At 40.2% G+C, this 15,633-nt stretch overlaps 1 protein-coding gene across 1 annotated transcript in view; it reads left to right on the forward strand.

Moving 5' to 3' along the window:
- The window catches only part of LOC109914978 (collagen alpha-1(IX) chain-like), a 137,475-nt gene that overhangs the window by 85,075 nt on the left and 36,767 nt on the right, over window positions 1-15,633 (forward strand). The window contains exons 23-24 of the mRNA XM_048597344.1: window positions 9,309-9,362; window positions 12,459-12,530. Of these exons, the coding sequence (XP_048453301.1) occupies window positions 9,309-9,362; window positions 12,459-12,530 (126 nt within the window). The remainder of the gene's footprint in view (window positions 1-9,308; window positions 9,363-12,458; window positions 12,531-15,633) is intronic.

Genomic DNA, 15,633 nt, shown 5'->3' on the forward strand with positions numbered 1-15,633 from the left:
ATTCTATGTCGACTGAGTCGACCAGGATCCTAAAATCAATCCCTCAGAATTTCTGTCTCTCAATGAGCAATTGTGGAATTTGTACTGATGCCATTGATCTCACAGACAAAAGAAAATGAATCTTGGTTGATGTAGCTCATTATTCCAACGAGCACTCAATAAAGGGAATGCCAAGCTGTCCTTGTGTAATTTATATCACGCTGATTCTATTTTACAGTTGAATGTCAATTAGAAATTTTCATTGTATCTATCAAGTGTTGGACATCTTTAATCCTCAATGAGAGTGTTGCATTTACTTCAGACGTTTTAAAGACTGCTGGGCATCTGTAGATCTTTCAAATATCCTGTGTGATTTAACCAAAAGCAAGGAAGTCGTACAAGCTCTTATAAACGTCTGGGTTAATCTCAGCTGGAATGTTGTTTTCGATTCTAGGGCATCACACTTTAAGAAGGAAGTTGTAGAGGTGACTCACTGGAATAGTCAGGATATAAGATTCCAGTTACATCCAGAGAATTATTTTTCTTTTATGAGGACAAAGTTGCTTTCAAAATTAAAAATTCAATACTTTTGAGCCAACATCATTGAGAAGTGACACTGCAAAATTGCAACACCTTGCGATCTTGATTGATTGTTTTGCTGCTACCCCAGAGCAGACGTTAAAATTTGCTTATCATCCCGGATGAGGCTATTATACTTGGATATAGTCCGAGGTGAGCCCCCTGGTATGGATACCGTATTTAATGTAGATGACATTTGAAATCCTAGTTAACCTGCCACAAGATACCACAATTTAGAAGAAACAAAATAAAGTCAACACTCAAGTAGCTCTCTAGCTACTCTTAGCAGAACATCCTGATCTCTGAATCTGTTGTCCCAATTGCCAGCTTCAGTTGCTGACCACCGCTGCTTTCAAACTTTTCATTTCTGAATGCTAACTTTCTGGCAGACAGCTTCCTTTCAATTGCACAATGCTCCAGGGCTTTCCTGAGCCCCAACTGCTCAGCAGCATGGATCCATCGGCTGCCTTCTCTGCTCCCTCCTTCTGACTGATTTATTGTCACATGTACCTAAGTACAGTGAAAAGCTTTGTTTATGAGCAGTACTGGCATATTCTATTCCTAGATCTTATGGTCTTATGGTCTTAGGTTATTTCTTCTCATACTCTTGACTTGAAAATAAAGCAACGTACCAACTGAACATCAAGCACACACACATGCACAGTCAGATAGGCACAAAGATTGGCCACAGGTAAAGTTACTTTAATAGTTCAGTCTCTGGTAACAAATAAGCTCGACAAAGGAGAGCAAGTGGACATGATATATTTGAATTTCCAGAATGCCTTTTACAAGGTGCCGTTCAGGAAGCTGCTAAATAAGATGAGTCCATTGTATTAGGGACAAGGTACTGACATGGATAAGGGATTGGCTGACTGACAGAAGGCAGACAATGGGGATAAAGAGAACTTTTTCAGGATGGCAGCTAGTGTCTAGTGGCATTCTAGTGGAGACTGTAACTATTCCCGTTATACATTAACAATCTGGGTGAAGGAACTGAGGGTATTGTTGCTAAGTTTGCAGATGACACAAGGATAGGTGGAGGGACAGGTACTATCGAAGAAAGAGGAAGGCTACGGAAGGACGTGGGCAGGCTTGGAGAGTGGATAAAAAAATGGCAGATGGAATACAATGTGGGAAAGTGTGAGATTATGCACTTTAGTAGGAAGAATAGAGGTGTAGACTATTTTCTAAATGAGAGAAGGCTTTGGAAATCTGAAGCACAAGGGCACTTAGGAGTCTTAGTTCAAGACTCTCTTAAGGTTAACATGCAGGTTCATTGACAGTTAGGAAGGGAAATGCAATATTAGTGTTCATTTCAAGAGGGTGAGAACACAAGAGCAGAGATGTACTGCTGAGGCTGTATAAGGCTTTGGTCAGATCGCATTTGGAATATTGTGAGCAGTTTTTGGCTCAGTGTCTAAAGAAGGATGTGCCAGCTTTGGAAGAGGTCTAGAGAAGGCTGAGGATCTGGATCTGCACTCAATGGAGTTTAGAATGTAGAACATAGAACATCGAACATTTCAGCACAGTACAGGCCTTTCAGCCCACGATGCTGTGTCAACCTATTATTCTACTCTAAGATCACACTAACCTGCATACCCTTCATTTTACTAACATCCATGTGCCTATCCAAGGGTTGCTTCAATGTCCCTAATGTATCTGACTCTACTACGACCACTGGGAGTGCATTCCATGCACCCACCACCCTCTGTGTAAAGAACCTACGTCTGACATCTCCCCTATACCTTCCTCCAGTCACCTTAAAATTATGCCCCCTCGTGATAGCCATTTCTGCCCTAGGGAAAACGTCTCTAGCTATCCACTCTACCTATGCCTCTCATCATCTTGTATACCTCTATCAAGTCACCTCTCATCCTTCTTCGCTCCAATGAGAAAAGCCCTAGCTCCTTCAACCTTTCCTCATAAGACCTGTCTTCCAGTCCAGGCAACATCCTGGTAATTCTCCTCTGCACCCTCTCTAAAGCTTCCACATCCTTCCTATAATGAGGCAACCAGAACTGAACACCATATTCCAAGTGTGGTCTAACCAGGGTTTTATAGAGCTACAGCATAACCTCATGGCTCTTAAACTCAATCCCCACTGCCAATGAAAGCCAACACACCACATGCCTTCTTAACAACCCTATCAACTTGGGTAGCAACTTTGATGGATCTATGGACGTGGACCCCAAGATCCCTCTGTTCCTTCACACTGCCGAGAATCCTGCCTTTAACCCTGTATTCTGCATTCAAATTCGACCTTCCAAACTGAATCACTTCACACTTTTCTGGGCTGAATTCCATCTGCCACATCTTTGCTCAGCTCTGCATCCTGTCAATATCCCGTTGCAACCTACAACCCTATTGACAACTTCACCAATCTTTGTGTCTTCGGCAAACTTACTAACCCACCCTTTCACTTCCTCATCCAAGTCATTTATAAAGATCACAAAGAGCAGAGGTCCCAGAACAGATCCCTGCAGAATACCACTGGTCACCAAGCTCCAGGCTGAATACTTGCCATCTACTACCACCCTCTGTCTTCTATTGGACAGCCAATTCTGTATCCAGACAGCCAAATTTCCCTGAATCTCATGCCTCCTTGCTTTCTGAATGACACTACCATGAGGAACCTTATCAAATGCTTTGCTAAAATCCACATTCACCACATCCACTGCTCTACCTTCATCGATGTGTTCTGTCACATTCTCAAAGAATTCAATAAGGATTATGAGGCATGACCTGCCTCTCAGAAAGCCATGCTGACTATCTCTAATCAAACTATGCTTTTCCAAATAATCGTAAATACTATCTCTCAGAATCCTCTCCAATAATTTGCCCACCACAGAAGTAAGACTGACTGGTCTATAATTCCCAGGATTATCCCTATTCCCTTTCTTGAATAAGGAAATAATATTTTCCACTCTCCAATCTTCTGGTACTACTCCAGTGAGGATACAAAGATCATCGCCAAAGGCGCAGCAATCTCTTCCCTTGCTTCCTGTAAAGACCTTGGGTATATTGTTTCTGGCCCAGGTGACTTTTATATCCTTATGTTTTTCAAAATTTCTAGCACATCCTCCTTCCTAACATCAACTTGTTTGAGCATATCAGCCTGTTTCACACTGTCCTCACAAACAAGGCCCAATTTAGAAAGATCTACTGCGAGGCCAGAATAGAATTGACTTGGAGAAGATGATTCCATTAGTAGGAGAGACTAGAACCTGAGGGCATTATGTCAGAATGAGGGGACAACCTTTAGAACTGAGTTGAGGAGGAATTTATTTAGCCAGAGCGTGGTTAATCTGCGGAACACATTGCCGCAGAGGGCTGTGGAGGCCATGTCATTGAGTGTATTTAAACAGAGTCCTTGATTAGTAAAGGGATCAAGGGTTATGAAGAGAAGTTAGGAGAATGAGTTTGAGAAATGTGTGAGCCATGATTGTATCATGGAGCAGACTCGATGGGCCAAATGGCCTAATTCTGCTCCTATGTTTTATAGCTTTATGGCTCATACTCTTGTCTCCCACATGTAATGTTTGTAGTCTTTCAATGGATTTGATGAATTAAAGTTGAAGAGAAGACCTTGTAAAGCATAGAATCATAACAGGATGTGAGGTTTTTGCATGTGAAAATTAGGAGTGTGATGTTTAAATGAGTATACATGTAACAACATGGCTTCCTCAGCATGTAACCTCTTACATATTTAAGTCCTTTTCTAAATAAGGCATGGTGTTCATGCTGATTCCACAACTCATGTTGTGGGTTAACAGCAGTGTGGATTTCCCACAGTGTCTTTGTTTTAGAATGACCCACTCAATCTGATGTACCCTTTTGATTGGTTTCAGATAAAGGCATGCGATCACATCAGTCTCAAAGTTCTTTTGTGTTTCTATATATATTTAAAAGTTATGTGAACTCCCAGATGGCTGTGAATATCCTTATTTGATTCGGTATTCACTTTTGACTTGGTACTGACTGTAGCTGAAATGCCATCTGCCACATAATTTGTAACATAATTTTAGTTTAACCTGTTTGTGTACAGTTTTTAAAAATATTCACTAAACGTTCTCAACGCACTGGACTCGACAGTTAACTATTGCAATAGACCTGTTCTTAAGTTTGACAATCGATGAACTTTAATAAATTCATCAAAGACAATATCCCTTTCACAAGCCACATTACTTCATTATGTTGAAATTTTAAGTAACACAGGAGAATCCCTTGAATAGCAGATTTCAGCCGTTTTACTGTCTCACTCCTTCCTTGGGTAGAGGTATTCAAATCTTTATTTGCCGATCTGTTGGAATCTTTCCAGAATCTAGGGAATTTTGACAAATTAAACCAATTAAAACAGCGTATCCACTATCTCAGTCGGCATTTAGTTCTAATAATGTTCCCAGTAACCTTCCCCTGATCAGTGTAATTGTTCAAGTTCCTCCTTCACTTTCACCTCTTGATTAACTAATATTTCTGAGATCTTATTTGTATCTTCAACAGTGAAAATGGAGCAAAATATCTGTTCAGTTTATCCATGCATTTTTGTTTTGCATTATTAATTTCCTGAGCTTACTGTCTAGAAGACAACTGCTCACTTTACTCACTCTTTCATTTTTTAAATATCTGTAGAAACTCTTACGAGAGGTATTTATATTTTTAGCTAACTTTCTGTTAAACTCTAATTTCTTCCTCTGCTTTTTAGTCATTCCAAACTTCAGACTTTCCACAAGTCTTCATGAATTTGTACACTTTCTTTCAATTTTATACTCTCTTTAACTTGCATAGTTTTAACCATGGATGGTGTGTCCTTCCCCTAGCTATTTCTTTTTGACTGGAATGTATCATTACTGAATTTTATTAACGATCTCCTAATATTTCTGCCATTCCACCTCTGAGTCAGTCCTTAAATTAATTTCCGAGTTCACTTTAACTAGTTCTGCCTTGATGCCCTCGTTAATTGCTCTTATTTATGTCTTAAATATGAGTTTTAGACTTACTTTTCCCTCCTTCAAATAAAATGTCAAATTCAATCATGACTTCTACCAAATGGCCCTTTTAATCCGAGATAATTAATTAAATCTGTCCTGTACATTATCAGAACTAGAATTGTGTGCTCTCTGTTTGGTTCTAGAATGTTTAGCGCTAAGAACATGTCCAGAAAACACTGTGAATTCTTCTTCCAGGCTACCTTTGCCAATCTGAGTAGATCGCCATGATTATCACCGTACTTTTCTCATGTTTCTTTCTGCATTTCACATTCTGCAGCTTGGTTTGGAATCTATAAATAGTGTGCTTATTTGACTAGCTGCCTTTACTATTTCTTATCTCTATCCAAATGGATTCCATATCTTGATCTTCAGAACTGTAGATCCCTCTCTGGAATAATGTTTTCATTCTTAGTTAAGAGAACTATCTCTCCATCCTTTCCTGGTTTCCTGTCTTTCTCAAATAAGATGTATTTTGGATATTCAGCTCCCAGGCCTTGTCTCAGAAGTGGCTGATGACTGCACATATTTTGTTTCTGTTTGAAGTGTCAATTTATCTGTTTCATTATGAACACTATGTGAATTCAGATACTGAGTATTTAGTTCATCTTTTAACCATTTTCATAACCTCTAGTCTTACCTGCTGGCCATTATGCTGTGCCACTTCCTGCTATGCTCCAGTTATCATTTCCGTTATTGCTACCTTGTTGACTTGCCTTGTCCTCTCTCTTCAATTTATTAAATGTTTCCACACTTGATCCATTATCCATTCTGCTCCATTATGTAGTTTAAACCCTTTTGATTCCCCTAATTATACAACTCATCAGGATATTGCACTCAGCATGGTTCAGGTAAAGACCATCCCTATGGTACAGCTTCCTCTTCCTCCTGTATCGGTGGCTGTGCCCCATGAATTCAAACTTCTTTCTCCCATACCAACCTTTGAGCCACACATTTAACTCCGATCTTATTTATCCAATTTCAATGCACTCACAGCTCAGGTGATAATCAGAGATTATTACCTTTATGGTTCCTCTTGCTAATTTATCCCCAACTGCTCAAACACACTCAACAGAACCTGTTTTCTTTTTCTACCTATGTCATTCATACCTACTTCATAGAATCGCTGAATCCCTACAGTGCATATAGAGGCCTTTTGGCCCATCGAGTCTGCACTGACCCTCTGAAGACCATCCCACCCGGACCCACTTCCCCACCCTATCCCTGTAACACTGCATTAAACGTGGCTCATCTGCCTAGCCTACACATCCCTGAACGTTACAGGGCAATTTAGTATAGCCAATCCACCTAACCTACACATCTTTGGACTGTGAAAGGAAACCCATGAGAAAAGGAGAGAATATGCAAACTCCACATTAGTCACCCAAGTCTGAAAACGAACCTGGGTACCTGGCTAACTAGTGTGCCACTTTGTTGCCCAGCATAAATCACAACAACTGGATCCTCCAACTTCTTTTGCAAGTTTCTCAACAGCCCAGAGCAGATATCCTGGGGAAGCAACATAGCCCTCTGGACTATTGCTTTGTCTTCCTGTACCACAGTGCCACTTCTAGTTTGTTGCAACTCCTGCTCTCATCCTTTGAACATAGAACAGTATAGCACAGGAACAGGCCCTTTGGCCCACAATGTTGTGCGGAACATATGCCACATTAGAATAATCCGTTCTGCCTGCCCATGGTCCGTGTCCCTCCATTCCTTGCTTATTCATGTGCATATCTAAAAGCATCTTAAACACCCTTATTTTATCTGCCTCCACCACTATCCCTGGCAGCACATTCCAGGCACCTACCACTGTGTAAAAGCCTTTCCCCTCAAATCTCTTTTGAACTTTTCCCCGCTTACTTTAAATGCATTCCCTCTAGTATTAGACATTTCAACTCTGGGAAAAGAATTCTGACAGTCTGAAGTTGAAAGGAGCAGAGATATCTTGCTACAATTGCACAGGGCTTTGGTGAGACCACATCTAGAGTAATGTGACAGGTTTTGGTCCCCTCATCTGAGGAAGGATGTTTTGGCTATGGAGGGAGTGCAATAAAATTTTACCAAATTGATTCCTGGGATGGTAGGACTGATGTGTTAAGAGAGACTGGTTTGGCTAGAACTATATTCACTATTGTTTAGAAAAATGAGAGAAGATCTCATAGAAGCCTATAAAATTCTAACAGGGCTAGATGCGTTAAATGAAGAAAGGGATGTTCCTGATGGTCGTGGAGTCCAGAACCAGGGGTCACAGCCTAAGGATACAGGATAGGCCAATTAGGACTGAGATAAGGAGAATTATTTTCATCCAGAAAGTGGTCAGCCTGTGGAACTCTGTTACAAAAAGTGATTGAGGCCAAAACATTGAATGTTTTCCGGAAGGAGTTAGAGCTAGTTCTTAGGACCAGATTGATCAAAGAGTATGTGGCGAAAACAGGAACAGAGTACCGAGTTGGGTGATCATATTGAATTGCAGAGCAGGCTTGGAGGATTGAATGGTCTACATCTGCTTTTTCTACGTTTCTTTGAAAGATCCTTAAAGCCATTGTGAAGACTGAGGCTCTTCTACTTCTGCATCCTTGATCTCCTTACCTGCCCAAATCACAGTCACACCCTTTGTCTCTGACCATGAATCAAATTAGAAGAGTGGAAGAGTGCAGGGTGGAAGAATCATTTACTAGAGGGCATAGGTTTAATGTGCAAGGGGCAAGGTTTAAAGGTGATGTACGAGGCACGGAGGATGCTGGGTGCCTGGAACTTGCTGCCGGAGGAGGTTGTGGAAGCAGATACGATAGTAACTTTTAAAGGGCATCTTGACAAATATGTGAATAGGATGGGAATAGAGGGATATGGTCCCCGGAAGGGTTAGGGGGTTTTAGTTGTGATGGGCAGCATGTCGGTGCAGGTTTGGCGGACTGAAGGGCCTGTTCCTGTGCTGTATTTTTCTTTGTTCTAAAGTATGTGACAGCTATCTGGTACAAAATATATAGATAACTACCCCTACCCACCCCCACCCCCACCTCCCTCCACAAACCTGCATCTTGGTGGCTACAAAAAGCATCAAGGCCATGACTTTGACTCAAGCCACAGATATTCATTGCAGATGTGTTTGCCATAGATCACACTGGCATCTACAGGCTACCACATCCTTCATCTCCCTGAGCCTCTCTACCATTTTTTCCTCCTTTAAAACCTTGATCAAGTCTTTGATTACCTATCCTGATATCTCCTCACATGATTCAGTGTTGAATTCCATTTTGTCTACCTCTATGAACACCTTGAGATGTTTTATTACTCTAAGAGAGCTTTTTCACTACTTATTGGTGCTATTATTTTTTTAAAAATCAGATAGAGTAAGGTCATCCAAACATTATGTGAGAACTAGAATGTTACAATCAGTTCAGTATCCAGAACCTGATCTGGTAGAAATCAGAAAAATTTCCTAAATGTACATAATTGGTAGTGAAGGTAATGATTGAAGAGTGGGGTACTTTTGAAACAATCTTTCTTGATTTGTTACAATAGATAAATACTGCAGATGCTGAAAATCTAAAACTCTGCTTCTTTCCACTGAAGCTTCATAATCTTCATTGACCATAGACTACCTGGCATATTTGTAGTGCCTTGCCAAAGTACAAATGTCATAATGTATATTTTAATTTTTAATGTTTATTCATGTTGTTACTTTGTGTTCATGGATATGCTTTAATTGCATGTTGTAAATCATTCAGAAATTCACTATCCATATTTCTTTATCTTGGAAAGGGTGACCAAGGGCTGCCTGGTGCTGTTGGTCCTGCTGGTCCACCTGGCCCAGCTGTGAGTATTTTCTTCACCTTTTTAGATACATCTTGGACATGGGCCTTTTTTTGCAAATGTTTATGTAATTCCTGTTCTTGCTCAATAAACCCTTTCTAGCTGGATTAATTACTGGTCTGTACATTGTAAGTAAAAAACTGAGAATGTAGGTTTGCTTTTTCACTATATTATCAAAAGCACCAATCTATCTAAAAATATAGAAATGGTGCCACTAAAATAACAAAATTGATTTTAAAGGAATGTGCTAATATGCCATTACAAACACCATGTTGCATGAGTTCAATGCAATTTGTTGAAAATAAAATGTTTTGTCAGATGAGAGTATTCATTTCAAGACCCAGTATGGGTCTTTTGCTCACAATTATTCATGCTATATTAGGGGTATTTACTGTTAAGGACTAATGTCAAGGAAGCGAAGGTCATTAAAGTAAGTGTTTTAATCTTAGAGCATTATCACAGTTTAAGGTTTTGGTTTCATTATGGGACAGTGGACCAGAGGTAGACTGCACGATCCCAGTGACGACACCACTTTGCTGACTGGCATAATTGTCGGTCAAATTGAAACTTCCGGAAAGCAGAGTCATAAAGTAGAGTAATACAGCATTGAAACAGGCCCTTCGGCCCAAACTAGTCCATACTTACCATGGTGCCCACTCAGCTAATTCCAACTGCCAGCATTTGGTCCATATCCCTCTAAACGCTTCTCCTCCATGTACCTATCCAAATGTTTTTTAAATGTTGCTATTGTATCTGCCTCAACCACTTTCTCCAGCAGCCCATTCCATATTGGCACCACTCTCTTTGTGAAGAAGTTGTCCCTCAGTCCTTCTTAAATCTATCCCCTCTTTCCTTAAACCTATGCCCTCTAGTTTTCAATTCCTGGGTAAAAGACTATATGCATTCATCCTATCTATGTCCCTTATGATTTTATACACCTTAGTAAGGTTACTCATCATTCTCCTATGTTCCAAGGAATAAAGCCGTATCCTGGCCAACCTCTCCCTATAACTCAGGCCTACTAGTCCTAGCAACTTCCTCGTAAATCTTCTTTGCACCCTTTCCAGTTTAACTGTCTTTCTTATAACAAGGTGACCAAAACTGTACACAAAATTCCAAGTGCGGCCTTACCAACGACTTACACAATTTTAACATAATGTCCCAACTCCTATACTCAATGCCTCGACCAATGAAGGCCTGCATGCTAAATGCCTTTTTCACCACCCTGTCCACTTGTGGCGCCGCTTTCAACGAACTATGCACTTGTACTCCTAGGTCCCTCTGTTCCACAACACTCCTCAGGACCTCACCATTTACTGTATAACTCCTACCTTGGTTTGACTTTACAAAGTACAACACCTCACACTTATCTATATTGAATTGCATTTGCCAATCCTCAGCTCACTTCCCCATCTGATCAAGATCCCTCTGTAATTTTTGATAACCTTCTTCGCTATCAACAATACCTCCTAATTTTGTATCATCCGCAAACTTACTAATCGTGCCTTCTACATTCACATCCAGATCATTTATGTAAATAACAAATAACGAAGGTCCCAGCACTGATTCTGTGGCACAACACTAGTCACAGGCCTCCAGTCCGAGGAACAACCTTCAACCATCACCCTCTGCTTCCGACCATTGAGTTAATTTTGAATCCAATTAGCTGACTCTCCCTGTATCCCTTGCAACCTTCATGACTAGCCTGCCGTGAGGGATCTTGTCAAAGGCCTTACTGAAGTCCATGTAGACAACATCCACTGCCCTACCCTGTTGGTTTCTTGCTGGTACTTGAAGCAACATTTAAATGAATTTCAAGAGACACCGGTTTATTGTATTGGACTTCTTTTTAAATCACTGGGCCAGCATGTATTTCCCATCCATAAAAACCCAGAAAACATTTAAGAGTCATTTCAATGACTTTGGAATTACATGTAGACTCAAAGACTTCCTTCCCTAAAGTATAGAACCAGATGGGTTTTTACAGCAGTTTGAATGTTTATCAAATTCAACGCACCATCTGCCACACTGGGTTTCAAACCCATATCCTGGAAAGTTAGTCTGGGGCTTTAGATTGATAGTTTAGTGAAATTATCACTAGGCCACTGCCCCCCAGTACAGCTGGTGTGAAACACTATTGCAAGGCATTTCCTAGAAAGGCACAATTGGGGATTGGCAAACTGCTAGCATTTTATAAAAATTGGAATCAAAACCCTGACATTTTGAACAATTTGGTCCCGTAACCAGTGATTAGCAATGAAAGGAAAAGATACTGTAACTCCTTTTATCATGAGGCATTATCACAATGTGACAGTTGTGTCACCCCTTGATCCCACAAGCCATAGCCCTGCTTGTCACTCATATAGCATGGAACTGGAGAACCCAATGTGGAGCCAGTGAATCTCCAGATTAGTGGCACCTTTAATCTGTCCTTGGACCTGCATCACCTTTGAAAACCTTGCTGCCAGTTTTCAGTGACGCCATTTCCGCTGGTGTCTCCTGGAATATGGGGATGTGGGAGTTGCAGGGGTTTGGGATTAGAGGGAAGGGTGCAGGTTGTAGGAAGTAGTGGGTTAAGAATCTCACTTATCCATGTCACTCTTCTGGGTGAGTTTTGTTGCATTAATGCAATTGGCATATTGTACCTAGAACCGTTAACAGTATAGTTCTGTACTGCAAGTAAGGGGGAAGTCCCCATCAATGGTTCTATTTACTCCTTGCTAGACAGTATTTATACAGCAACAGCAGAACCATACCACAGGAGATTGAACTGAAAGAGCTCACTGTTCATGAGGAATTTAAACCACAGGCAAAAAAGAAAATCACGTAAAAGTGAGCTGAAACATACAAGGTCAGAAAGACTGCTGAAGAATGTTAAAATACATGCTAAATTAATTCAATGCTGAAAGGTTGAGAATAATCTTCAAAACCAGCAGCAGTGAAAGCAATATATTTCTGATCTTTTTGAGGTGATATAAGAAGGGCATAAATAACATTAATTTTTCTAATAATGATAGCTCTCATTCTAAATGATGGATGATATTTCCAACACAAATATTTAATTCCATGACTTCCTTTTCCTCCTCCTGAGCATTGTAGGGTCCCGTTGGTGATATTGGCTATCCTGGTCTTCCAGGTCCAGCTGGTTTGCCGGGTGCTAAAGGCGATCGGGTAAGAAACATCTTTTTGTGCACAAAGCTCAGGAATAAATCAGAACCTTAATTTACCCTCCGACACTCAGGACGTTCTGTGTTGCAATTGTGATTCAAAGCTGTGCATTTGTGGAGATCAAAGGAGAATCAAAGCAATGGATGTAGTTGGGCATCGGGTCTAGGGATGGTGTGAGAGTGACAGGAATGGGAAGTTTAAGTGAGAAAGAGAGAGAGCGAGATCCTTATGATTATGCTTTGAACAGTTTTAATTTCTTAATGCATGTGTAATTTTCTAATTTCACTAAGAAGTACTTTCATGAAATGAGGACTTTTGTTGATTCTTCTCTTTGCACAAACATTAACTCTCAATGAAAATGGACACAAGGAGTTATACTGGGACCAAAATTCTTATCCTTAGTAAAATGCAGAATTTCCCAATTTTTCTTTCTGTTGTTGAGATTAAATGAACTGCTAACACCAAGATGTAACATGCATTGGCTCAAAAAAAAGGTCAGTATTTAAGCAATAAATATTCTTCAACACTTCTTAGTGAGTGTATCTATGAGAATGTTCTATAGTAGTTTGAACAATAAATGAACGCAGCACAGCAAGGAAGCTACTAACCCATTATGTCTGTGCTGGATCTTTGCCAGAATGATCTAAAACTAAACTCATAGCCTTGTGTTCTCCCAGAAAACTGTGTGTTCTTCTGTCATTTGTTTACTCTTCCATTAAAAGATGTGATGATCTGTGCCTCAGCTTCTCGCTGTGTTTAAGCAACCCCCAGTCCAACAACACTACATGCAAAGAGATTTCTCCTTGCTTTTTCCACTCATGACTGATGAACATTCTCATCACTAAAACGTGAGCCAGGAGGAATTGGCCTTTCCTCTGTCACCCAAGTAAAAATGCCTTATTGTTTTAAAAATCTCAAATAAATTTCCACTTAATCTTCTCTACTTGAAGTAACTTCAAATCTCTTCCCATTACTTATATCATCACTGTGAAATAATGCTGCAGGCTCTCAATGTCTTTCTAGTCCTCTGCAATATAAGCTGTCTAATACAGTATTTAATATTCTCTGTCCACTAACCACTTAGTGCAGATCTATTATAATTACTTTGTGCCTTTATTCAAAATATCTTTGGCCTTTTTCAGTGATTTTATTTGCCTGCTTTCACAGATTTAGAAATTTAGTTCTGTTTGGTTTAGGTTCCTGGTCCTATAAATCCTTCAACTACATCTTTCTATTGAGTAGATTCTCCTGTTTCATGTTTTCCTCAAAACCATATTATTTAATGTCCTCACAATTTGCTAATATCATCGTCTTATTCTTGAACCGTCAACAAATTCAGAAATTGTACCCACATCTAAATCTTCCATTAACCTTTAGAAGAAAAGCAGACCCTCTTAGAACAAAGATGACATTTTCTTTCTCTCAGAGAGTTCTGCAACTTTGGAACTCTCTGCCTCAGAAGGTGGTGGAGGTGGGGTCACTGAATATTTTTAAAACGGGTGGATAAATTCTTGTTTGACAAGGGAATCAAGTATGAATATAAGAACTACAAGTAGGAGAGAGCAGTTCAGTCCCTCAGGACTGCTCCACCATTCAATACTACTATGGGTGACCTCATTTCGTCTTCAATTGCATTTTCCTGCCCGCTCTCCATAACCCTGTTAACCGATTATTCTGCAGATTCATGACCCTTCGAGAGAAATAATTCCTCCCCATCTCTGTTTTAAATCTGTTACCCCTTAGCCTCTCGTTCTGGGGAAAGATCCAATTGATGTTGGCTTTGTCAATCCCTTTTAGTATCTCATATACCTCAAATAAACCTCCTTTCATTTTTCTAAACCCTAATGAAGCCATGGGAATGTGAAATTTGACATATAAACAGGTCCATTGTGATTTTATTGATTGGTGGAACAGGCTCGAGATATAGTGGTTTACATCTGCTCCAATTATATATGTTTGTATCACCCAGTACTCACCACTGGAGTACATCAGTTCCAATTCTTTCATCAATTCAAATAGACCCATCTACTGGAAATTTTTCGTCCATGCTCTAATTTTTCTGTTGCATCATAATTCCAATTGCTTGCAGAAAGCCTTCTGTGAGGTACCTTATCAGTTCCATGCTGTGTCTGCTACAAAAAATGAGTACTGGGTCAATTAACAGGGCCTGAGTTATCTCCTTTCATGAAGGGCAAAATGGCTGACCACCCACATTGCGCCTAAAACATACATACAGTGTAAGTGCTGGTGACTCTCAACCTTTTTAGAGGTTTATGACTCCCCTCTGGAGCAGGTGGGACTTGAACCAGGCTTCCTTGCCCAGAGGTGGGGACCCTACCATTGCACTACAACAGCATTAAATATTATCTATTATGTGGACCCTGAACCTTCATACTGATACATTATGTCAGGCAGTAGACCAGCTAGCTGCATGTTATTAGCTTCCTATGATTTATGTGTCCCCTGAGGAATATATGTTTCTCCCACTTCCTGATGATTTCTAATGAAGTAACTTGCCCATGATGGAGGCTCAGTGAAGCAGAGAACCCAAGATGATGGTCATTCCAAGTACCAAATTGATATTAACTTTAAAAAAATTAATCGGGTAAGTACTGGTAGAGCCAAAAATTTGCAGGGCTATGTGGAAAGAGTGGGACAGTGGGCCTCACTGGGTAGGTGATTCTAAGAACGAGCAATGTAATGAAGGGCTGAATGGTACATTTTTTTGGTATCATTCTGTGATACCCAGGCTCACAGAATGGTTACAGTGCAGAAGGAGGCCATTCAGCCCAACATGTCTGTACTAGTTCTTTGAATGAGCAAATCACTTTATATTCTCCCTGCAAGTTGTTCCTTTTCAATTAACAGTCTAATCCCTTTTGAATGCTCCAAATGAACCTGCCTCCACCACACTCAAAGGCAGTGAACCACCCACTATGTGAAATAATGTTTTTCATATAACTTTTCCTGCTTTTACCAATTATTTTAAATCTGTGCTGTCTTGTTCTTGATCCCTTCATGAGTGGGTTCTCCCTCTGTATTCTGTCCAAACCACTCAAGGTGCACTACCACTGCACCTTGATCAGGTCTACTCTCCTTATTCTTT

This window comes from Rhincodon typus, chromosome 5 (assembly GCF_021869965.1).
Source record: "Rhincodon typus isolate 14 chromosome 5, sRhiTyp1.1, whole genome shotgun sequence".
In the NCBI taxonomy this organism is placed as follows: Eukaryota; Metazoa; Chordata; class Chondrichthyes; order Orectolobiformes; family Rhincodontidae; genus Rhincodon; species Rhincodon typus.